The sequence below is a fragment of the Mesoplodon mirus genome (genome assembly GCF_964341445.2).
Source record: "Mesoplodon mirus genome assembly, chromosome: 7".
NCBI lineage: Eukaryota > Metazoa > Chordata > Mammalia > Artiodactyla > Ziphiidae > Mesoplodon > Mesoplodon mirus.
The window spans coordinates 14307905-14334368 of NC_138983.1; the positions used below are offsets into that span (position 1 = coordinate 14307905).

The following is a 26464-nucleotide window of genomic DNA, read 5'->3' on the forward strand; positions in this document are numbered from 1 at the left end:
ATAACTGTTTAATAAGTAAAACTATTTCTTTTTTTTTTTTTTTTTTTTGGCCACACTGCGTGGCATGCAGGATACTAGTTCCCCGACCAGGGATTGAACCCATGCCCACCCCCTGCATTGGAAGGCCGAGTCTTAACCACTGGACTGCCAGGGAAGTCCCCATTTCATCCTTTTTTTTTTTTTTTTTTTTTTTTTGCGGTACATGGACCTCTCACTGTTGTGGCCTCTCCCGTTGCGGAGCACAGGCTCCGGACGTGCAGGCTCAGCGGCCATGGCTCACGGGCCTAGCAGCTCCGCGGCATGTGGGATCTTCCCGGACCGGGGCATGAACCCGTGTCCCCTGCATCGGCAAGCGGACTCTCAACCACTGCGCCACCAGGGAAGCCCCATTTCATCCATTTTTAAGGGTTGTTTTGTTTTGTTTTCCTCCTGGAAGGTGGTGACGATGGTGATGAGGTACCACAGATAGATGCTTATGAGCTTTTGGAAGCAGTAGAAATTCTTTCCAAACTTCCCAAAGACTTTTATGACAAAATTGTAAGTAATGGTAGACTTCTTTCATTTATTTCATTTTAAATAATTACTTGAATATAATTAGAATGCTCTTCTGAGCCCTTTTCCTGGTGTACCCTCTTCCACCCCGTATCTTCCCTAATAATGTGAGTCAGTTGTTTCTTCTTTGTTCCCATACAACTTTGTATATGTACCTACTTTAGTCCTTCTTTTTACTTCTTTCCAGAAACCTGAACATTATTCTTGACTTATATCTTTTCCTCATTGTCTGTCTGGTTTTTACCTTTACATATCTCTCAAATTCAACCCCCTTTCTCCATCCCCAGGATTTCTTTCTCTACCCCGGGGTTACTTTTTTTTTTTTTCCCCCTACCCCAGGCTTTCTTGACCTTGGCACTGTTGACATTTTTGCCAGGTATTTCTTTGCTTGGGGAATTGCATGTGCATTGTTGTATGTTTAGCAGCATCACTGGCCTTTACCGATCAGATATTAGTAATACCATTCCTCCAAGTCATGACAGTCAAAAATGTCTCCAGACTTTGCCAAATGTACCCCAGGGGACAAAATTATCCCCAATTGAGAAAGTTTTATCCCAACCACTACCATCAGCTCTTGCCTTGTATGCTGCTGTAGTCTGCTTACAAGATTCCCTGTCTGCTCTTGCCTCCTTCCCATCATATTTCACAATATAATTAGAGGTGTCATTTTTGAAAATGGAAATCTTCCCATAGTATTGCCTCATTAAAATCCTTCAGTGGCTTCCATGGGTTTTAAGATGATGTCTGAAATCATGCTGTAGCCATTGAGGTGTGATTTATGGTACCTTTGAGATCCCCACTTACCTTCCAGCCACATCTCTAATTCCTCTCACTCTCCATGCTCCAGTCATACTGAATTTCTCCTGGTATCAAATGTGCCAAACTTTTTTCCCCCCTAAACTCTAGGCCTTAACATAAGCTGTTCTTTCTGCCTATAACATTCTCCCCCCCCCCATTTACCTCATAATAACTCTTCATCATCTAGATCCCACCTTAAGCATCACTTCTTGGGGGAGACCGTACCTGAAAGCCTAAACTGGGCTGAGTCCTCTTGTTGTATTACCAAAGCAGCTTGTACTTCTCCTGCCACCGTCATCATGACCTGATAGTTATTTATTGAAGATCATCCTACCTCTGCTATCAGCTCCTTGAGTATCGTGTTATCTTCTGATTAACAAATAAATATTTGATAAATTGAATTGAGTTGTAATCTCCTTCAGGTGATGGGTTTGTCATCTTGTTTTTATCCCCAGTTCTCTCCAACAGTGGGTATTCAAATTCTAGTGAAGCATATTGTACTTTATGGCCACAAAACAAAAAACTAGCATTATACCTACAATCTGGAAAACTGATATCCAGGATTAGAACAGTATTGGTTGTTGGTTATGTTTGTTCTTTTCTGGTCTTTCTAATGTTATCAATATGGAAATTCCTCTCTCCTGTAGATGTGCCGCTGTGAGATATGCTAGAAATGCTTTCTATTAATGTTTTCTGTTTAACACTTGCTTAAAGTTTACCCAGAAAATGAGAAGGAAAAGTCTATGGCATTTCATTCTGTTTACTTATTGTAGAACATTAGGCTTATGAAATGTTACAAAAATACTTTTAATATATGAACAAAATTTTATGTACATGAACAAAACATTCTGATTGGCTACACAGTTTTGTAATTTTGATTTCTGACTAGCTTTAGAAAGTTTCTGAAAACAAAAAATATATATCTTTGAATTAGTAGCATGCAAGAAATAGACTTTTATTTTGCGCTCTTATTTTCTGTTCTACAAGTGACTCATATTGTGTTTTGTAGGAGGCAAAAAAATGGCAAGAAAGAAAAGAAGCCCTGGAAGCTGTAGAAGTACTAGTGAAAAACCCCAAACTGGAAGCCGGCGACTATGCAGATTTAGTAAAAGCTTTGAAGAAGGTAAATGTGAGGAGTTTCAGCATTGGTATCCCAACAGCAGACCAGGCCATTGAGTTTTTCTTCATCAGTCAATCTTTTTTTACCACAGTTACATTGCCATTTAGGGAACACTATTGATGGTTTTTGAATTATAGGCATACATTTTTTTAAGGGTTATTTAAAATGACTGTCCTAGGTTAGTTTAGAGGGATTGGTTTTCAATCTTTGTTTATTATCACTCTGACTTTAAATATGCTATTTGGTAGCTTATACAAATGTCAAGAAAAAGAGAGTCTTGCTGATCTAGAACCAGATAGTCTAGTTTTATAATTCTACAGAATGAGCTCTTTAAATTGGCTCCATTTAATGGGACAAATATTAAATATGAAGAGCGTTTTTCATTAGATAGCAAGGGATACCACCCTGTATTATATTAGCATGTAAAGTGCAGGATCTGGGGATATGTGGTCAATTATAAAGCAGGTAAGTACTAAATAAGAAAGAAATATTTTAGGAAATACTCCTTTGTTATTGCCTAGGTCCAAACAAGTTGAATGCTGGGGTGGATATTTTTGTATGTACTGGCTTTTCATAAAGTCTGAAAGTATAGATCAGACAATTGTGGATGTAGTTATAGAGCTTAAGAACAAACTTTTTTTTTTTTAATCTACTCATTTAATTTATTTATTTGTGGCTGCGTTGAGTCTTCATTGCTGCGTGTGGGCTTTCTCTAGTTTGCGGCCAGCGGGGGCTACTCTTCATTGCAGTGCACAAGATTCTCATTGCGGTGGCTTCTCTTGTTGTAGAGCGCAGGCTCTAGGCACACGGGCTTCGGTAGTTGTGGCACACGGGCTCAGTAGTTGTGGCTCATGGGCTCTAGAGTATAGGCTCAGTAGTTGTTGCACACAGGCTTAGTTGCTCTGCAGCGTGTGGGATCTTCCCAGAACAGGGCTCGAACCCATGTCCCCTGCCTTGGCAGGCGGATTCTTAACCACTTCACCACCAGGGAAGTCCCTGAAGACATTTTCTTGAATATAGCAAGGATGAAAATGTTTTGTTTGCTTCTTCAGCCTGAAATTGCAGAGGATTAGCATGATGGGGGGGAGGAGCCACCTTAATTATATGTGTATATAAGAGTAATTCTCATTATTCATAGTGCTTATGTTCTGTCAAGTCACCACAGACACTGAATTAGCAAATGCTGAACCATTGCTCCAATGGAAGATACAGCGTTAAGGTCCTGCAACCCTCTGGTCACATTTTCATCAACCGATCAGTGCATAACCTTGTTTTATTCCGTTTGAAGACATCTTATTCAGTATGTATTATTGATCCGTTAACATTGAACTCACAGCCAACAGGAATATAACTCATGCCTGAACAAAGCCTACCTAACACATTTATTTTCTCCGAAAGGGACAGCACAGCACTTTTGCACATAGGATCACCAGACAACACTTCAGCAATACGCTTGGAGGCCATTTTAAACAGTGAAAGCACCAATCAAAAGCACAAAAATGCAAAAGACCAAGGCAGTAAATAGACTATGAAAAAGATACTTGGGGGGCTTCCCTGGTGGCGCAGTGGTTGAGAGTCCGCCTGCCGATGCAGGGGTCACGGGTTCGTGCCCCGGTCCGGGAAGATCCCACACGCAGCGGAGCGGCTGGACCTGCGCGTCCGCAGCCTGTGCTCCGCAACGGGAGAGGCCACAACAGTGAGAGGCCCGCGTACAGCAAAAAAAAAACAAAAACAAACAAACAAACAAAAAAGATACTTGGGTACAGTATGAGAGCTGAAAGAAGAAGGCAGAGTATTGCATTGTTCATCTCAGCTGGGAATGTGCACATCAGGCAACATAGATTTTTCCCAGCTCTGTGCTTGTCTGTGAGTGACCAGGAAAGTGCCTCAATTATTGATTTGGGGCTTATAAGTTAATTTTAATGAGTAGATGAATTCACAAATATGAAATCCATAAATAATGAGGATGGACTGTATCTTCTCACAGTCTGCCTTCCTTTGCTTTCCTTTAAGTAGGATTTGGAGACAGGGATATTATTTGTCAAAATCGTTGTTCATCAGTCTTCCATCTTGAAGAGCCAAAGACCCAGGCAAGACTACAGTCGTCTCTTGGTATCCCCGATAGGGGGAGGGGGGGTGTTCCAGGTGCTCCCACCTATACTAAATCTGTTCAAGTTCCTTGTATAAAAAGGCATAGTACAATGAATACTGTTGGCCCTCCATATCTGCAGTTACGGAGGACTGACTGTAATTAAAAGGGAATTGCCCTAGGGAAAAGACTTCGCCAACCTGGAGCCTGGGAGGAAAAAGGAAGGGTAGAAGGTGGTAAGGGGAAGTGAGATTCTAGTGGCCTTGAAGAGAGCTTCAGATTTTCTGTAAGTTCTAGCATATAATTTTTATCAGGAATCTTATGGAAACATATATTGCACTGAATTCTCAGTGGCTCAAATAAACGCTTTTATTTTTCCCTATGTAATGGTCAGGAATGTTCATTGGAATCAGGAATGTTAATAGTTGATGTTCTCTACATGCATTTTCTTAGGATATTAGCTTTTCAAATGAAGACTGTTCTGTGATTTCCATTTGCATTGTGACTATGAATATAAGCTCTCTCTGTATTCTATACAGAGAAGATTATGGATCTTTATATTTGGGTAGACATAGAGAGTGGATTTCTGTGAGATCTTAGGGTAGCAGGAGGCACTTTCCCTCTTTACATGGTGGAGTGGGGGCAACCAATCAAAGGCAACAAACAAGTAAAAAGAAACTTAATGTTGTGGCTAAAATATTTAAAACAATGAAAAGTTAATGTCAATGTAAATTAACATGAAACATGACATTTTGTGGGGTTTTTTGGGGTTTTTGTTTGTTTGCTTGCTTTTTTATTTTCGGCTGTGTTGGGTCTTCATTGCTGCGCACTGGCTTTCTCTAGTTGCAACGAGCAGGGGCTACTCTTCGTTGCGGTGCATGTGCTTCTCATGGAGGTGGCTTCTCGTTGCAGAGCATGAGCTCTAGGAGCATGGGCTTCAGTAGTTGTGGCACACGGGCTTCAGTAGTTGTGGCTCGCGGGCTCTAAAGCGCAGGCTCAGTTGCTGTGGTGCATGGGCTTAGTTGCTCTGCAGCATGTGGGAGCTTCCTGGACCAGAGATCGAAGCCATGTCCCCTGCACTGGCAGGCGGATTCTTAACCACTGTGCCTCCAGGGAAGTCCTGACATTTTGTTTTGGTTTTTTAAATCAGTTTACTGTTTTTATGGGTTTATTTATTTATTTATTTATTTATTGGCTGTGTTGAGTCTTCGTTGCTGTGCGTGGGCTTTCTCTAGTTGTGGCGAGCGGGGGCTACTCTTCGTTGCGATACACGTGCTTCTCATTGCAGTGGCTTCTCTTGTTGTGGAGCATGGGCTCTAGGCGCTCGGGCTTCAGTAGTTGTAGCATGCGGGCTCAGTAGTTGTGGCGCACGGGCTTAGTTGCTCCAAGGCATATGGGATCTTCCCGGACCAGGTTTCGAACTTGTGTCCTGTCCATTGGCAGGTGGGTTCTTAACCACTGTGCCACCAGGGAAGCTCTATATATATTCTTTTTCATATTCTTTTCCATTATGGTTTATCCCAGCAAATGGAATATAGTTTCCTGTGCTATACAGTAGGACCTTGTTGTTTATCCATCCTGTATATACTAGTTTGTATCTGCTAATCCCAAACTCCCAATCCTTCCTTTCCCCACCCCCTCTCCCTGCCATATTCATATTATATTCACCTATGTTGGTCTTTGTAGACCCATCCCTCTTCCTTCCGTAAATAGTTTCTTCTCTCTAGTGTCTTTATCAAGTAATCTTACTAATTTCCCAATTTTACCCTTTAATGCAAATAGTAAAAAACTATTCATTTTGAAATTCCTTATGATATTCCTGAAATTATTTCATAAACTGTCTTCTTCTGAGTTGTTACCTGACCTAGCATATTTTGATGGCTTTCCTGTTCTCACGGGTTATAGTTCTTTATAAGATTCCTTTTCTCCCTCCCTCCCACCCCTCAGATAGCTTCTTTGACTTTGTCAATTACCTATGGATATTGGTTGGTATATATATTTTTTCATCTTTAAGATGTGGGTTTTCAAGGTGTTTTATTATATAATCTCCATTGACTTTCTCTGTGTTATTAACACTTTTTCACTTGGTCTTTCTTTTTCTTGTATTCATTATAGTTTTCTAAACACAATCATGATGGGTTTTGGGGGGTTTTTGGTTTGTTTGGTCAACAGTGTTTTTGTTTTGATTACTGTTTAGTGGCTTACACTACTAGTTAAAGATAAATACTAATTATTACTTAAAATCACATTGTAGGCCTAGATTTATGGAAGAAGTGACAGCACTTTTAATTACAGAATATTTCCCATTATTTAGGTTAAATTAACATTGTGAGCTAAAGCTTTCTTTCCCAGCTCTAGAACAGAGTTGCTGAGTTTTTCCTCAACGCTGGAATAGAGTCCCCCCACATACACTGTTTTTCTTAAAAATAAACACTTTTCCATATTCCCCACTCCCGTTTTGTTTTTGTTTTTTTGTTTGTTTGTTTGCTTGTTTTGGCCGCACAGCACGGCATGTGGGATCTTAGGAACCCGTGCCCCCTGCATTGGGAGTACGGAGTCTTAACCATTGGACCACCAGGGAAGTCCCCCCGCCACTCCCATTTCCCAGTTAAGAACAACTTGTTTAATCAAACTGAGATGTGTGACAGTGAGTGTTAATAGGCAGATATTGTAATAGATGCCTGGTTCATCGCTCACCAATAAATTCATTCAATCTTCTACTGTATCCTGAACTATAATAGGTTCACAAGATCCTCTTCAAAATTTTACATTAGGATCATCAGTATCTGAGATTCAACTTCCACTGGTTATTGATCTAATGGTAACTTTAGAGGTAGTCTCTCTCTCTCTCTTTAAGAATGTCTTCTTTTTTTAAATTTTTTAAATTTATTTTTGGCTGCGTTGGGTCTTCGTTGCTGCACATGGGCTTTCTCTAGTTGCGGCAATCGGGGGCTACTCTTCCTTGCGGTGCGCAGGCCTCTCATTGCGGTGGCTTCTCTTGTTGCAGAGCACAGGCTCTAGGCATGCGGGCTTCAGTAGTTGCAGCACGCGGGCTCAGTAGTTGTGGCTCTTGGGCTGTAGAGCGCAAGCTCAGTAGTTGCGGTGCACAGGCATAGTTGCTCCACGGCATGTGGGATCTTCCCAGACCAGGGCTCAAACCCATGTCCCCTATATTGGCAGGCAGATTCTTAACCACTGCGCCACCAGGGAAGTCCCTAGAGGTAGTCAATTAAGGATGGGATTGAATGATGGCCTTTAACTGGGGCAGTATAACAAAATCACCTTTTGAGCTATATTAAAATACTGATATCCAAATCCCATCACAAATTCATTGAACTAGGATCTCTTGGAATGGGGCCTGGCATGTTTTTGATGCCCATTCCTAGAATATACATTTAGATGTTAAATATAAAGTCTAGCATGTAAACAATACCTGAGATGCTTTGGTAAGGAAAAATAATCCAGACGTTTACAAATACCAATAATGTATTCAATACAAAACTGAATAGAATTTTTACTCCATAGATTTATAGTAATTACAGATTTAACAAAATGTTTATTAGGACCCTGATCTCATCTTCTCATAAGGAAAATGAATTTGCCATGAGTTTAGAGGGAGAATATGCTTTAGTAAAGAGAGCAAAAGCTTTGGAGTCAAAGCAGACCTAGGTTTGAATCACAGCACTACCATTTGCTAGCTCTGTGACCTTGAGCATGTTAATCTCTATTTAATTTTTTTTTAAATAAATTTATTTATTTTTGGCTGTGTTGCGTCTTCGTTGCTGCACGCAGGCTTTCTCTAGTCGTGGCGAGCTGAGGCTACTCTTTGTTGCAGTGCACAGTCTTCTCAGTGCGGTGGCTTCTCTTGTTATGGAGCACAGGCTCTAGGCACGTAGGTTTCAGTAGTTGTGGCACACAGGCTCAGTAGTTGTGGCGCACGGGCTTAGTTGCTCCGTGGCATGTGGGATCTTCCTGGGCCAGGGCTTGAACTCGTGTCCCCTGCTTTGGCAGGTGGATTCTTAACCACTGAGCCACCAGGGAAGTCCTCTATTTAATTTTTGAAATCCACAAAATTGAGATAATAATAGTACCTGCTTTATAGGGTTTGAGTGAAAATTAAATAAAATAAGGATTATAAAGCACCTATAAAATTATGGCATCTAATGTTTTAAAATTTTTATTGGAGTATAGTTGCCCTACAATGTTGTGTTAGTTTCTACTGTACAGCAAAATGAATCAGCTATACATATACATATATCCCCTCTTTTTCGGATTTCCTTCCCATTTAGTTCACCACAGTGCATTAAGTAGAGTTCCCTGTGCTATACAGTATGTTCTCATTAGTTATCTATTTTATACATAGTATCAATAGTGTATATGTGTCAATCCCAATCTCCCAGTTCCTCCCACCCCATCCCACCTTCCCCCTTGGTATCCATACATTTGTTCTCTACATCTGTGTCTGTATTTCTGCTTTGCAGATAAGATCGTCTGTACCATTTTTCTAGATTCCACATGTATGTGTTAATATACAATATTTGTTTTTCTCTTTCTGGCTTACTTCACTCTGTATGACATTCTCTGTGTCCATCCATGTCTCTACAAATGATTCAATTTCGTTCCTTTTTATGGCTGAGTAATATTCCATTGTATATGTGTACCACATCTTCTTTATCCATTCCTCTGTCGATGGACACTTAGGTTGCTTCCATGTCCTGGCTGTTGTAATTAGTGCTGCTGTGAACATTGGGGTGCATGTGTCTTTTTGAATTATGGTTTTCTTTGGGTATATACCCAGTAGTGGGATTGCTGGATCATATGGTAGTTCTGTTTTTAGTTTTTTAAGTTGTTTTTAATAAATGTTAGTCTTTTTTTTTTTTTTTGTGGTATGTGGGCCTCTCACTGTTGTGGCCTCTCCCATTGAGGAGCACAGGCTCCGGACGCACAGGCCCAGTGGCCATGGCTCATGGGCCCAGCCGCTCCACGGCATGTGGGATCTTCCCAGACCGGGGCACGAACCTGTGTCCCCTGCATCAGCAGGCAGACTCTCAACCACTGCGCCACCAGGGAAGCCCTAAATGTTAGTCTTTTAACCCTTACTCCTCAGCACTTAGGGAATATATGTAGGTGCCAAATAGAACTTCCTTGAATGCTATGCATTAGGGGTTCTTTAATTCAGGGAATCTGGAATGAAGTGTTCTGCTTATGAAATACCAGATCTTAGGGATAAAGTCCAAAATAGAATAGAAGCATTACTTCTACCTGGGAAAAGAGTGAAAAAACAAGGGTTTGGGAGCACTTAAAAGTAAAGCAGCTTTTTAACACCAGCTGACTTGAGCAGTATACCAAAGTAAAATCTTATTAGGAAGGAATTGAGGCATAGTCACTGTCTTGCTAGACTGACACAAATGCAGCTACTACCTATGACTTTTGATAAGTTCTGGGCCTTGTAGGGTATGCTATCGGAGGGTGGTAGTATAAACATTGCTGGAGGAGACTCTGCTAAGAGACTCTGAATACAAATCTGATGATCACTACATAACTAAAATGGCAGCTGCAAGGCCAGAAGCTCCCTCAGAGGAATGGTTGCAATGGCATTTGCAATTTAGAGTCCACATCAGCTTCTTTTTTTTTTAATTTAATTTTTAATTGACGTATAGTTGATTTACAGTGCTGTGCCAATCTCTGCTGTACAGCAAAGTGACTCAGTTATACACATATAGACATTATTTTTTTAATATTCTTTTCCATTATGGTTTATCACAGGATATTGAATATAGTATAGTTCCCTGTGCTATACAGTAAGACCTTGTTATTTATCCATCCTATATATAATAGTTTACATCCCATCAGCTTCTTGAAGGTACCTACAACAGTTTCTACTGGTGTTTCTTGGGTATACATTTTTTTTTTTTTTCGGTACGCGGGCCTCTCACTGTTGTGGCCTCTCCCGTTGCGGAGCACAGGCTCTGGACACGCAGGCTCAGCGGCCATGGCTCACGGGCCCAGCCACTCCATGGCATGTGGGATCTTCCCAGACTGGGGCACGAACCCGTGTCCCCTGCATCGGCAGGCAGACTCTCAACTACTGCACCACCAGGGAAGCCCTTGGGTATAAATTTTAGAGCTGGTACTCTGTGGTGTCTTTTGGAGATACAGCGTCTTTTGGCTTTCCTTGCCCCAAAGCAAAGTCAGCAGGCCTCCAGCTTCTCTGCCATTATCAGAGTCACCTCCTGCATAGTTGTGCAATGCTGACAGCCCATACTACTACCAACGGAGAGTTAACGATTTGACCTGGTTTTATGTATATTTTATCGGTAGAACTTTAAGATAAGAGACTAAACATAATGAAGGGAAGCTCCCAAATTTGATATTGTCAAGGAAGAATCTTTCCTCTTTTGTAGGAAACAAAGTTGGCTATTAATTACATAATAGCTTTCAGAGTTCTTTTAAGAATAAATTTTCAGTTCCCTTCTATGGGGCTGTGACTCTTGTTTTCCTTTCTTTCCACCCTTTGTAGGTTGTTGGAAAGGACACCAATGTCATGTTGGTGGCTCTGGCAGCAAAATGTCTTACTGGCCTGGCTGTTGGGCTAAGGAAGAAATTTGGACAATATGCAGGACACGTAAGTAACACTCCTTTTTTGATACAAATCAACAACGTTATCAAGAATGGCAGGCTAGTTTGCTTTATGCTTTAAAACAGCTTGTTGGCACAGATCTTTATATATATGGGGAAAGTAAATTTCTCACTAAGTTTTGTTAATACTGAGCATAACTCCTTACAACATTTCAATAAAAATGTCAGTTGTAACTAAATTCACTAGCTTTATGTAGAAAATCAGGCACTTGACCTAAAGTACTTAGTTCAGTTGATTTGCTTATTACTTATCTACTTATTAATATCTTGCTTTGCTCTTAAAATATTATATACAGTATAACAGTATGAAGTATAACTTGTGATAACCAGAACAGAGTAAAAATGAGAGTAGGAAAGGCAATATAAAACCAGAAGTGAGATTAATATATAAGATGTATTTTATGGTGTTTTTCTATTTAAAAAAGTAGTTTACTTATATACTTGAGACATTTTATATAGGTTACACTGTTGGTGGTATATCAGTTTATTATAAGAAACTCTGACTAGAGACATTCGTTGAACATAAATTTGGAAGCAATCAAGTTCGCTAACAGTTTTAACAAATTGTGATGTTTTCTTTAATTCTGGCATCTGTCAGTTGGCCTCTAAATCTCATCTGTATTACTTAAAATGGCTCAGCATCCTGAAAATTGACCATAGTAAACTTTAGGGTTTAACTTGCTAGCCACTTGATCATTTGATTCCCTGGATTGACTTTGAGAGTCTCCTAATAGTCTGTAGGCATGTGTCAGTTTTATATTGAAGCAAACATCAAACCTCACTTAGTTATGGTATTTGGAGCTTGCTTACTCATAGCATTAAAAATAATTTCAGAGAACTCAACTGAAAAAAATAAGACACTACCAAATAAAAATAAATCATGACTAGCTTATTACCAGGGAAATAAAAATAAGGGTCTTTAAAACCCTTAAACATGTAAATCACAAATTGGAGTAAAATTATAATCAGTATTTTTATAGTAATCATTACTTATTATATAATATCTCTGTGTGTGTATGGTATCAAGTGTATTGATTAGCTTTTGGTCAGCTTTGTGTTACTTAGAATATTTTATACTTCTGTATTATAATTTTTCAAACTAGAAAACAATCTTTAAAGTACATTTTAATTTACTAAACTTATAGTTAGGTGATTACCTGACCATTTAGTTTGAATTCTGATTCTGGCTTTGTGACATTTTGGTGTACAGCTTAAAGAATGTCTCTAGTGCTTTATAGTTTGGGGTATTTGTCTCCCCTGAAAGTTACATCATATACAGTGTTGATATCAAGCATGTTAGTGTGGTTCAGCTTTATTTTCCTTAGCTACTTATAAACTGTCCTTTTAGCAATATATATAAAAGTGAACTTTAGCTTTATAGCTATTAAAATATCTTGATTTTTGATTGGCAGGGGGCAAAATGGCTAAAGGGAGTCAATTGTATGGTGACAGATGAGAACTAGACTTTTGGTGGTGAGCACGCTATAGTGTATACAGAAATCGAATTATAATGTGGTACACATGAATCTTAGATAATGTCATGAACCAGTGTTACATCAGTAAAAACAAACAGTTTTTAAAGGTATATTGATTTTCAGGTTTATAACTAATTATTAGTATTAAAGAGTCTTCTATATTTCTCCATGGAAACTGTATTTCTTCTGATCTGTATCACTTCTATGAATTTTTTTTTTTAAATTGGGTTGGGGGAGGTGCCATTGAGCTTTGCTATATATTTTAGACCTTAAAAAGCAACTTTAATTTGCCTGCCAGCACAGTGCCTGGCTACATATACTCAATACATATACTTGGTATTCAATAAATATTTAATGGATTAGTGATAGTTTATAAGATAAAATAAACATTATAAAAATTCTAACTTTACTGATCTAAACTTAGTACTTGAGTAAGAAGATACAATTCTGATCAAAATTGCTATAATTTCTGGTACCGTGTCTTTTTTCTTTAGTGTAGTGAAGAGGCAGAAGACATCGCAGTCCTATCAGAATCTTGGGTGGAGAGGAAGAATTGTATACTATACCTGTTCCCCTACCCTAGATCCACCTAGCTGAGAATCATTTTGTCCAATAAGAGTTGTTACTGATAAAAATGATTGTAAGGTTGCATATAAGGTACAGATGCAAAAAAAAAAGGTTGAGAAACATTGCTGTGGTGGTATAGGCATAAGATTGTTCCAGCATAAGATTCTTGTGCCCTTCAAGAAAAGAAATGACTTCTTAATCCAACTTAGATGTTTACTTTTTTTGTTTATTTTGGTAGAGGCAAACATTGTTTTAGTAAGTTTTATTGAGATGTAACTTACATACTATAAAATTCACCGTCTTAAAGTATATAATTCAGTGGTTTTAGTATATTCATAAGGGTGTGTTACCACCACTACTATCTAATTCCAGAACATTTTCACCACCCCAAAAAGAAACCCTATATCCATTAGCAGTCACTCCCCATTCTCCCCTCCCCCAGACCCTGGCAACAACTGATATACTTTCTGCTTCTGTGGATTTGAAGTTTCATACAGATGGGATAATACACGTGTGGTCCTTTGTGACTGACATCTTTCACTTAGCGTAATGTTTTCAAAGTTCATCCATGTTGTAGCATATATCAGTACATCATTCCTTTTTTTTTTTTTTTTGCCGAATATATTCCAACTATTCACCTTTAAAGGTTGTACCAACCATTTTGGAGAAATTCAAAGAGAAGAAGCCTCAAGTGGTACAAGCCCTGCAGGAGGCAATTGATGCAATCTTTCTTACTGTAAGTTGAGTTTGTGTTTTTGTCTAAAGTAAAGTTTGTCAATGTAATATTTTGATTGTTCTTTATGTTTGAGAAAAGCTTATTGACCACATTTTCTTTCTAAAGACCACACTACAGAACATCAGTGAGGATGTTTTAGCAGTAATGGATAATAAAAATCCAACCATCAAGCAGCAGACATCTCTTTTTATTGCAAGAAGCTTCCGCCACTGCACTGCTTCTACCCTGCCAAAGAGCTTACTGAAGCCCTTTTGTGCTGCTCTACTTAAGGTATAGACTCTCTTTGAAATTGAGGAAATATTTTATACCTAGGCAAGATTTTGTTTTTTCTACTGATTGTGTACAGTGACTACTTGACTTTAAGACTGTAGATTATTGTCTTTTGAGGAGAGACCCTCTGTAGCTTTGAAAATTGAATCCAAATTCTTGTATTATTTATGTTCCTGTTCTTGAAGAAAAGCACAAATTAGCTTTATAATTTCACTAACTACTAAAACTTTTATTTCTTATTTGGCCCATAAACTGATATTCAGCTGGATCTGGTCAAGCACAGGCATCCAGTTTAGAGTATTTAAAGATCATTTGACTGTGAAGCATTTTAGATAGAGGGTAAGAGGAAGGGTAACTTAATTGGCAAATATAAAGCTAAGCTTAGATTCTGTGAATTGTAAAAAGCAAATTCTTTATCTAACAACCATCAGTCTGAATTAAAATCAGTAATACCTAAAGAACCTCGTATCAAGATCATCTTGCTTACTTCCGGACTATAGCACATCAATGATTCTGCTCCTGAAGTCAGAGATGCTGCATTTGAAGCATTGGGTACTGCTTTGAAGGTGGTTGGTGAGAAAGCAGTAAACCCATTCTTAGCTGATGTCGACAAACTCAAGCTTGATAAGGTAGGTTAGTAATGGGTTGTAATGAAATTGGATAGTGGTCCTGTCTCTGTGCAATATGGGTTTGTTTACTGATATCCTTTTGATCAGAATTTCTTGATTAGTAGAAATATCTTTCAAATTATAAAAAATAAAATAAAATAAAATTGAGTGACCAATCTGTAGAGGAGGTAAAAATGATGTTTTGAGTTAATTTCATTTCTAATATCTAGAAAATTGCCTTTCTAAATATGAATGTCTTCCATCAAAAATATGGTTATTGTTTGTTTTTAATTTTCATTGGAGTATAGTTGATTTACAGTGTTATGTGAGTTTCTGCTGTACAGCAAAGTGAATCAGTTATACATATACATATATCCTAATGTATATCTACTGCCAAGAAAATATGGATAATTTATCTTTGTTGAAAAGGAAACTTTTCCCTCTGAATTCTCATGCAGTTGTGGTTTAGAAATGACTTATTAAGTAATGTAATGATTGTGTTTCAAAGTTAGGCTCAGTGACGTCTATCTCAATTTCATTCTCCAGATCAAAGAATGTTCAGAAAAAGTAGAGCTCGTACATGGTAAGAAAGCTGGACTTGCAGCTGACAAGAAGGAGTTCAAGCCTGTGCCAGGAAGAGCTGCTGCTTCAGGGGCTACAGGAGATAAGGACACAAAGGACATTTCAGCACCCAAACCAGGACCCTTAAAAAAGGCACCTGCTACTAAGGTTAATAGATGACTTGGAAAATATGGTTTAAAAATTAGAATTTAGTAAGGTAGGGTCTGAATCTCAGGTTCAGGGTTGTTCTTCAATATGATTTCATTTGAGAGATGAACTCATTACAACATTCAAAATACAGCAGAGCATCTTTTAATGAAGACAGCGTATTCCAATAGTACATTTGGTTATTTGAAACCTATATAGAGATAAAAATGGTAATGAAGATATAGGAGTACATTTTAAGGCATCAGAAAATATCATTAAATAATGAAATAGGGACTTCCCTGGTGGCACAGTGGTTAAGAATCCACCTGCCAATGCAGGGGACACGGGTTCTATTCCTGGTCTGGGAAGATCCCACATGCCGCGGAGCAACTAAGCCCGTGTGCTACAACTGCTGAGCCTGCGAGCCACAACTACTGAGCCCAGGTGCCACAACTACTGAAGCCCACGCGCCTAGAGCCTGTGCTCCGCAACAAGAGAAGCCACTGCAGTGAGAAGCCCGCGCACCACAGCAAAGAGTAGCCCCTGCCTGCTGCAACTAGAGAAAGCCCGCGTGCAGCAACGCAGCCAAAAATAAATAAAATAAATTTATTAAAAATAATAATAATAGGGCCTCCCTGGTGGCGCAGTGGTTGAGAGTCCGCCTGCCGATGCAGGGGATACGGGTTCGTGCCCCGGTCTGGGAGGATCCCATATGCCGCGGAGCGGCTGGGCCCGTGAGCCATGGCCGCTGGGCCTGCGCATCCGGGGCCTGTGCTCCGCAACGGGAGAGGCCACAACAGTGAGAGGCCCGCATACCGCAAAAAGAAAAAAAAAAAAAAATAATAATAATAATAATGAAATAATATGGTAGGGTACATAACATTAATAACGTAAGTTCATTTTCTAACCTAACATAAGGTCATTTTGCTAATAATGCTCTGGAATTGCAGCACCGAGTCTCCATTCCATCAGGGTCTCACTTTGTAGTGTAGAAGAGGGGGAAATGACCAAGGGCAAATATGGCATTCTTACAGTGAACACTTTTCTTGGACTGGATTCTCTTAAGCATGACGTTATCTGCTGAAAATGCAAGAAGTTTGATTCTCTTTTCCACCCTGAACCCCAGCCTGGAGTTAGGAAAAGAGAACTGATATTTAGTGAGCTTTACTTTGTGAAGCATTTTACCTACATAATCTCATTTAATCATCATAACAACCCTTGAGATAAGCGTTTTGTGATCCCTGTTTTTCCAGAAAAGGAAATAGGGCTCAGCAAGGTTAAATGTCCTGCACATGCTCTTACAATTCACTTGTTTGTTTATTCTGTCTCCCCACACTGTATTGTAAACTTTAAAGGATAGAGATCTTGTCACTGCTTGACGCCTTGTGCCTAGAAGAGGCTCTGGCACATAGCAGGAATTCTGCATATATTTGTTGAATGACCAGAGTTGCAGAACTGGGATTTGAACCCAGGTATCTAGCTACAGAGTCTGTGTACTTTCATGTTATGCTGTCTCTTCAGTACTCCAGTACAGGGAGTTGGCAGCTATTTTCTCCTTTCTCACCAGCTCCTGCCTCTCTGGACAGTGACCTGGGCGCAGCACCTTAAGACCTTTTCTTATCTTGCTGAACCTTTCCATGCTAGCTGGCTTTCTCTTATAAAGGATTCTTTTCCTTCCCCCAAGAATAAGCTGTGGGTGGGGTGGGGAAGGACCTGCTTTTGTTCTTTTGAAAAACTCAGTAGGACAGTATCAGCCAATAAACCTACTAAGCCAATAAACATGTATGTCTATGTTTAAAAAAAAAAGGTAGGAGATGTATTAATTGAGGTGCCTCTCAATTAATAAAACAGAGTACTGTTATATACAAGAAAGGATCCAGAAGAGGTGTTATAGTAAATCAAAGAGTGTAAAATTTTCTATTTTTACAGTGAGAAAACAATTAAATCTCTCTTCATGGGGTAGTTATTATAAACCAATAAAATCATAGTGCTAATGTGAACTGGCAAGTGTTAGAGGTTTCCATTGGATTAAAAACCAGCATCTTAGCTTTGCTAACCCCACCTTAAAAGCTCAGAATATGTTCAAGATAACAGTGGTTTCAGAACAGCTCTGGATGTTCAAGACTAATTTGGTCCTCTGTCATTTTATCTTTTCTTTTTAGGTTTGGGCATTGCTTAACAAATATCCAAAATAGGTAGAAGGAATGATGTGAACAGTGATCTGTGTTGCTATATTAATGTTATTGCCCTTGGCTGTGTACCTTACCACAAACTGCTATTTTCTCGTGACCTTTCAAAACTGGGGGTGACATAAATTTAAATCAAGATATTTAAATAGAATATTAGCAGATAGAATCCAGTGGGTACAATAGAAAGTATGAGCAACTGAAGTTTATTCCAGGATTGCAAGGATAGTTTGATATTAGAAAAATTACTGAATTTATAGATCAAAAGAAGTCTAATTTCAGACACTGAAAAGGAATATAATAAATTTCAACATGTCTTCTTGATAAAAATTCTTAACCATATAGAAATGGATGGATACTTTGACATGATTAAGTATATCATTTTTATAGATTATATGATCATATCCTTGGAAAATCCAAGCAAGTCAACTGGAAAACTAATAAAACAATAAAAAATATTCAGTGAGATGGCCATCTTCAACATAACTAGAACACTCGCTGAAATTGGCATAACACCTCTTTTCCTTCACAAATTAGATAGTTCTACAGTGAGTAATAACATATTCTCATGTTACTTGGAGTAACTTTGTGGTTTAATAGTGAGTAAATGTTATAACTCAGAAACTGCCCTTTACTAGTGTAGGAAGAATCTAGAGGCATTTAAAGGCATCAAACATTAATTCTCAAATTAATCTGTAAATGTAGCATAAATCCAGTTCATCGTTTTTATTTCATTTATCTTATTCGCTCATTTCAAATTAGAGGTTCTTTTTTTTTTTAAATTTATTTTTGGCTGCGTTGGGTCTTCATTGCTGCTCGTGGACTTTTCTCTAGTTGCTGTTTTTGTTGTGGTGCTCGGGCTTCTCATTGCGGTGGCTTCTCTTGTAGTGGAGCACGGGCTCTAGGCACGTGGGCTTCAGTAATTGTGGTACACAGGCTTAGTTGCTCCGCGGCATGTGGGATCTTCCTGGACCAGGGCTCAAACCCATGTCCCCTGTATTGGCAGGCGGATTCTTAACCACTGTGCCACCAGGGAAGCCCTAGAGGTTCTTAATACAGCTTCTTCAGATTCCCCGTGAATGATCTTCAGGTCTGTCTGCCCTTGAAATTGCTAAATTCTGTAGGCCCAAAAATATGGGTCTTTTTGTTGTTGCTGTTGGTTGAGTGATCCCTCATTTTAATCAAATTTTTGAGGAATCTCTAACCCCAAAATGTCTAAGAATCACTATTCTAAATCCTTTAGTGGTTTAATATTTTTCTGTTTGCTTTTAGCCTGGCGGGCCACCGAAGAAGGGGAAACCAGCTGCACTAGGAGGCACCGGGAGCACTGGAACCAAGAACAAGAAAGGGTTGGAGACTAAAGAAACAGTGGAGCCTGAGCTCTCGGTCAGTATTGTACAGTATATGCCTCAAACTCAAAACCGCGGAGAGTCATTGCCTATGAGGAGATTCAAGTTCTTTCTTTTCTGAGTTCTGTAACATATAGTTAATGGATGTCTTTTTAGCTTATTGAAACTGTGCCTTGGACAAACTTCCCCTTTACAGTAGTATAATAGAATCCTCAGATACTAAAACACACCTATGGGAGTGTTCTTGTCGTTTTGGCTGGGGTATTCTTACATTCTTGCCATCTGTTTCCTTAAGCACTTATTAATGTTAATGTTTTGTATCTTACAGATAGAAGTATGTGAAGAAAAAGCTTCAGCTGTCCTTCCTGCTACCTGTATACAGCTTCTAGACAGCAGTAACTGGAAGGAAAGGCTGGCCTGTATGGAAGAGTTCCAAAAGGTGGGTGCACAGGGATGAGTTGAATGTGAAAGAAAATTACATCATACAGAAGTGATGAATTGATAAATGTAGGGCTAGTCCTAATTGCTGTATTTTATAACCAGTGAACATGTCTGCAGGGTGTTAACTAAAGATGAGGTGGGGTTTTTACTTGCTTTTTAGCTGTGTAGTATTTATCTTTCAACATCTGTTTTCTGTGGCTTCTATCAGCTCATAACCTAAGTGATGCATATTCAAGAAAATTTGGTTTATTCTGAATTATAAGGTTTACATAAATTTTATTTTATTTTTAATTATTATTATTATTATTTTTTTTTTTTTTGGCTGTGTTGGGTCTTTGTTCCTGCGCTCAGGCTTTCTCTGGTTGTGGTGAACGGGAGCTACTCTTCGTTGAGGTGTGCGGGCTTCTCATTGCGGTGGCTTCTCTTGTTGCAGAGCACGGGCTCTAGGCACACAGGCTTCAGTATTTGAAGCATGTGAGCTCAGTAGTTGCAGCATGCAGGCCCTAGAGCGTGCGGGCTTTAGTAGTTGCGGCGCGTGGGCTCAGTAGTTGCAGTGCATGGGCTCTAGGGTGCACAGGCATCAGTAGTTGTGGCACACGGGCTTAGTTGCTCTGTGGCATGTGGGATCTTCCCAAACCAGGGATCAGTCAAACCCATGTCCCCCGCATTGGCAGGCGGATTCTTAACCACTGTGCCACCAGGGAAGTCCCTGAATTTTAATATTATGGTATTAAACTTACTAGGCAAACAGGTCTCTTCACGTAAACCACCCCTCATCCATTTCTATGTTTCCCTCTTTGTTGTCATGATTCTCAGAAGAATAGACATTATCACTTGGTATGAGAATCTTCTTTAAAACAAATCTGTGTTGGACAGGAGCATGGTGGTTTATTTTGGCACACACTCTGTGATTCTAATGAGGAGGGGTGTGGAGAAGCTGCAAGAATGCTGCGACTTGTGCCAGGAGTCCTGGCTTCCAGTCCTGCATCCACCACTCAGGCTTAGCCCTGAGGTGTGCTTCTTTGAAACCTGTACTTAAAAGCTTCTAACCTACTCTACTTTGCTGTTTTTAGGAAAATTGAATAAGTCGAAATATGTATAAGCAGTTTCTGTCATACACTGGGCAAATTAAAACTGTTACTGTTACTTTCTATGGGGCAAATTATTTGTGAATTCCTGAAATGTGAAAAAAAGAGTTTCAGTGGCATCACTATAACAACCATATACCAAACATCCAACTTGAAAAACAAAGTAGGGCTTCCCTGGTGGCGCAGTGGTTGAGAGTCCGCCTGCCGATGCAGGGGACACGGGTTCGTGCCCCGGTCCAGGAAGATCCCACATGCCGCAGAGCGGCTGGGCCCGTGAGCCATGGCCGCTGAGCCTGCGCATCCGGAGCCTGTGCTCAGCAACAGGAGAGGCCCGCATACCGCAAAAAAAAAAAAAAAACAAAAAAAAACAAAGTAAACAAGCTCTCTCTGTGACACTCCTCATTTCCGTTCCCCTCCCTCCTTCAAAGGTAAACACGTAATTGATTTGGTATATACTGTTCCCTTGGAACTAGTTGTTAATCCCTTAACTCTCATACTATCTTGTTTTACTTCAAGGCTGTTGAACTAATGGACCGAACTGAAATGCCATGCCAGGCATTAGTGAGGATGCTGGCCAAGAAACCTGGATGGAAAGAAACTAATTTTCAGGTATATTTAAATTAGAGATTTAATGTCTTTTATTGAAGTAATTTTCATTACATCATCCTATGGTGTATTAAAGAGGTATAGTTTGATAATTTTTAGCTTGTTCTTTTTTTTAAAATCACTCAGCCAATGTGTCATGTAATTTTAAATGAACAGTGGAATGTGTGCATTTTGATTAAACACATAACTCTAACTTTGTGCATTTAGGAGTTTATATATATACAAATACTTATTGTTTGTTAATTCATATGTATGCATTTTTCTCATTATTTAGGCCTGGAAGCCCTCTAATATAGGGAGGGATGAACAATGAGATAGCTTTCTTATTTCTTTGCATAAAAAATAAATGTAGAGCTTCCCCGGTGGCGCAGTGGTTGAGAGTCCGCCTGCCGATGCAGGGGACACAGGTTCGTGCCCCGGTCCGGGAAGATCCCACGTGCCGTGGAGCGGCTGGGCCCGTGACCCATGGCCGTTGAGCTGGTGCGTCCGGAGCCTGTGCTCCCCAACGGGAGAGGCCACAGCGGTGAGAAGCCCGCGTATCACACAAAAAAATAAATAAATAAAAATAAAATAAATGTAGTCTTTAAATTGCTAATAAAAAATTACCACATAATCGGTTTAACTTATTAACTGATAATAGAGATGAAATTGAGCAGTACCGTTATTTAGTCTAAAAAGTAGGTGTAAAGGTAGGTATAGGAAAGTAATACATGAAGGAAAATGAGAAAAGAGTTTTCTCCTCCTCCTCTAGACATACACAGAGCTGATGGGAAACAAAAGTTTGAAATGTATCAGGTTTATTTTTGGCTTCCTGCTAGGCTCTTTTTTACTTCTGTTTTGGCGCCTCTTATTCTCTGTTTAGGACCTTAGCTCCCTTGCTCATTGTTCCCTTAGCACTGCGTTATAACCTCATCCATACCATCCAGCTCCACAAAGGTTTCCCGTGCCAGAAGGTTCTGATACTGCCTTCTTCCCCTCACACCACCACTTTTAAAACTCCCCTTATGTAGCTTCTCAGATAGGTGAAAGAAGCACACCTGATTTGAGCTAATACCCTTCTTTGTATTATTAGATCCATAACAAGAGATAATTTTATATCTTTTTTTCCTTTATAACTAACTTTCCTGAGGGTATAAAATTGTTTTAAAGGGTTCAGTGCAGCTGTTTTTAGTCTATACACATAGTTAGCAACTCCTACCACTGTTTAATTTTAGAATATTTTCATCACCCCGAAGAGAAACCCCTTACCCATCAGTAGTCACTCTCTGTTCCTCCCCAAGTCCCCACCCCCAGTCCCTGGCAACAATTAATCTACTTTCTCTCACTATGGATCACTTCTCCTGGACATTTCATGTAAATAGAATGATGTGGCCTTTTGTGTCTGGCTTTTACTTAGCATAATGTTTTCAAGGTTCATGCATACTGTAGCATATATCAACTCTACAGTCTTTTGTTGCTAAACAGTATTCCATCGTATGGATATACAACATTTTATTTACCCATTCATAAGTTCTTTGTTTTTTCCTTCGGCTGTGTCATGCAGCACATGGAATCTTAGTTTCCCAACCAGGGATCCCACGACCCTTTCATTGGAAGCGCGGAGTCTTAACCACTGGACCACCAGGGAAGTCCCTACCCATTCCTAAGTTGATGGACATTTGCATTGTTTCTGCTTTGGGGCTATTGTGAATAATGCTACTACGAACTTTCCTGTACAAGCTTTCGTGTGAACACATGCCTATGCCTAGACGTAGAATTGCTGGGCCGTATGGTAACCCTGTGTTTAACTTGTGGGGAACTGACAGACGGTTTTCCAAAGCGGCTGTACCAGTTTATCTTGGTAATAGCAGTGCAGGAGAGTCCAGTCTCTCTACTCCCTCGCCAACACTGGTTATTTAAGTATTCAAACAGGACAAAGGGAAATAGTTTTGGTCAAAAGTGTCTGAAGTCCCAGACATCTGCCATCATCACATTAATATCTTTAAATTGTGTTTCACAGTTCCTTCCGTTCTTCCACTTAAAAATCTACAAATTCTTTAAATCTCTCAAGTTCTGGTGTGTGTGTGTGTGTGTGTGTGTGTGTGTGTACACGAGGGCTGTACTTCTTTTTGTGGGCAACTCTAGTAGGAACTCTGAATTAGTATGGTCATTTTATTATGTATTTCAGGATGTATGCTCAGTACTATACGCAGATAACCATAGGAGAAGGAGAATATAGAAATTATATTTTTCAATTCATAAACTTCATGTGGTAACGTTGCTTGTTAATATTTTAAAACACTGAGGTTTTTTTTCTGTCTTAGCTGTCAGCTACATTAATTGATAACAATTAAAGGATAAAAATTATTTTGTTTCTTGGTTTAAAATTTGATTTTAGTTTGGTCATGTTCTCAGCTGTTACATCTTCAGGCTGCTATAAAAATAAGTAAATAAATAAATGTCTTTGGGCAATTCCCTGGCGAACCAGTGGTTAGGACTTGGCACTTTCACTGCCGAGGGCCCGGTTCAGTCTCTGGTCAGGGAACTGAGATCCCACAAGCCGCGTGGCACGCCCCACCCCTGCCAAAAAAAATGTCTTTGGCTTACTCATAACTTTGTGATACTTATCCTTGTTCAGGTGATGCAAATGAAGCTTCACATAGTTGCTTTGATTGCCCAGAAGGGAAATTTTTCCAAAACTTCAGCTCAGATCGTCTTAGATGGCCTTGTAGACAAGATTGGAGATGTGAAATGTGGGAACAATGCAAAAGAAGCTATGACAGCAATAGCTGAAGCTTGTATGTTGCCATGGACAGCTGAACAGGTTAGTGACACAGAGCTCTCTTTCCTCAAGTTTTCCCAGTTTTTTCCCAAATTTTAATTTAAAGTTATTAGTTAAACTTTAGTTCTTTTCTTCTCAAGTAAAACCTTTTCTGATACTGTTTTACTTTTACCTTTAGTAATTTTTGCACTGTTGCCTGATCATTAAAAATGTCTTAGTCAAGAATATTCTATTAAGAATGAAAGTAATTTTCTCTTAAGACATTCTCATCCAGAGTGACCACTAATGAAAAGTCGTAAACAGTCCAGATTGCCTTTTAAGAAAATTGTTTTTATTGAAGTATTAGTTGATGTACAATACTGTGAGAATGCTTTTAATACTTCTGTCACTTACCTCATTTTCTTGTGTAAATTAAATATTTCATTCCTAAGGCATTCTTGCTCAGGAAAACCATGCTTAATCCACTACTGCCTCAATGTCAAGCTGTATTTCTGTGAGAGATATGCGAGAAAACACAGATCTGGTTTGGTTTTTTGTATGTTTGTTTTTCCACTCCAGGTTATGTCAATGGCTTTCTCACAGAAGAATCCCAAGAATCAGTCAGAAACTCTGAATTGGCTATCAAATGCAATAAAAGAATTTGGTTTTTCTGGGTAAGTCAGAAAGAAATCAAGTACGTGTTTTGCCAGTCTCTAACTGGTGATTATATTTGTTGTAGCTATTGCTGCTTATTTCTGAGAAGCCAGAGCTGGATTGTCTATAATTTATATAAAACAAGACTACCTTGGTTCCTGAAAAGCCTATATTGGCTTATGCTCCTGCATTTTGATATCCACTAATATTAGAGTTCTCTAAGTTATTTTTCCTCAGGTATTTGTAACTGTCCCACAGAAAAGCCAATTCCAAGGATTCCTAGTCAAATACATTTGGAAAATACTATATAAAATCACACTTGTTTAGAGATATGTAGTGCACGTTGGAAAATTAAAGGCTCTCAGAAGTCCTGCAGTTGAGACACTTCTTTAACCCACTCTTTCCCAAAGTTATTTGCCTATTGAACACATTTGTTTACAGTAGTCCCCCGCTTATCTGTGGTTTCACCTTCCACAGTTTAAGTAACCCACAGTCAACTGCAGTCAAAAAATATTAAATGGAAAGTTTCAGAAAGAAACAATTTATAAGTTTGAAACTGGGGGCCGTTCTGAGTAACATGATGAAATCTCACTCTGTCCTGCCCGGGATATGAATCATTCCTTTGCCCAGTGTATCCCACCCATCAGTCACTTAGTAGCTGTCTCAGTTACAGATCGATCCTTGTATTGCAGTGCTGCTGTTCAAGTAACCCTTATTTTACTTAATAATGACCCCATGGGACTTCCCTGGCTGCCCAGTGGTTGGGACTTTGCCTTCCAATGCAGAGGGTGCGGGTTCGATCCCTGGTCAGGGAGCTAAGATCCCCCATGCCTCGTGGCCAAAAAACCAAAACATAAAACAGAAGCAATATTGTAAGAAATTTAATAAAGACTTTAATAATGGTCCACATAAAAAAAGTCTTAAAAAAAAATTTGCCCCAAAGTGCAAGAATAGAGATGCTGGCAATTTGGATATGCTAAAACGAAGCTGTAAAGTGCTTCCTTTAAGTGAAAAAGTGAAAGTTCTCAACTCAGTAAGGAAAGAAAAAAATGGCATGCTGAGGTTGCTAAGATCTACAGTAAGAATCTTCTGTCCATAAATTGTGAAGGAAAAAGAAATTTGTGAGTTTCACTATTGCACCTCAAACTGCAAACATTGTAAGTGCTTAGTTAAGATGGAAAAGGCATTAAATTTTTGGGTGGAGGACATAAACGGAAAGAAAACATGACTGATGGCAATGTGTTCCACCCAAAAGCGTGCAGGCTATGAAGATTTCAGTAAGGGATCCCCTGAAACAAGTGACACCAAACCATTTACTGCAAGTAAGGATGGGTACACAGATTCAGAAACAGGTTGGGACTGAAAAATGTAAAAATTACAGGAGAGGCTGCATTTGCCAGTGAAGCAGCCACTGCGTTTCTGGTAGAGTTGAAAAAATTGATTAAGGAGAAAGAACACACTCACATAACTTTTATTACAGTATATTGTTATAACTGTTCTATTCTGTTATTAGTTATTATTGCTAATCTCTTACTGTGTCTAATTTATAAATTAAACTTTATCATAGTTCCATAAGTATAGGAAAAAAATAGTATATGTAGTACTATCCACGGTTTCAGGTATCCACTGGGGGGTCTTGGAAGGTATCCTTCCCAGATAAGGGGGAACTATTGTATTTTATTTAACAAAATTTTATAGACTTACTTCATGCCTGGCACTTTCTAAATAATAACTCATTTGATTCAATCATCATTAAAAACCATGTGAGGTATTGTTCTCTCCTTTTATAGATGAGGACACTAGGGCACAGAAAGCTTAAGTGATCTGCCCAAGTCATA

General features: G+C 39.2%; 1 protein-coding gene across 3 annotated transcripts in view; it reads left to right on the forward strand.

Annotated features, from left to right (window-relative positions):
• CKAP5 (cytoskeleton associated protein 5) overlaps positions 1-26464 on the forward strand; it is a 114900-nt gene that overhangs the window by 51099 nt on the left and 37337 nt on the right. For all 3 annotated transcript variants that reach the window (XM_082628608.1, XM_082628610.1, XM_082628609.1), the window contains exons 7-18: positions 437-537; positions 2360-2473; positions 11080-11184; positions 13887-13976; positions 14082-14246; positions 14747-14875; positions 15401-15583; positions 19021-19134; positions 19426-19536; positions 21143-21235; positions 23850-24035; positions 24552-24646. In XM_082628608.1, the coding sequence (XP_082484734.1) occupies positions 437-537; positions 2360-2473; positions 11080-11184; positions 13887-13976; positions 14082-14246; positions 14747-14875; positions 15401-15583; positions 19021-19134; positions 19426-19536; positions 21143-21235; positions 23850-24035; positions 24552-24646 (1486 nt within the window). The remainder of the gene's footprint in view (positions 1-436; positions 538-2359; positions 2474-11079; positions 11185-13886; positions 13977-14081; positions 14247-14746; positions 14876-15400; positions 15584-19020; positions 19135-19425; positions 19537-21142; positions 21236-23849; positions 24036-24551; positions 24647-26464) is intronic.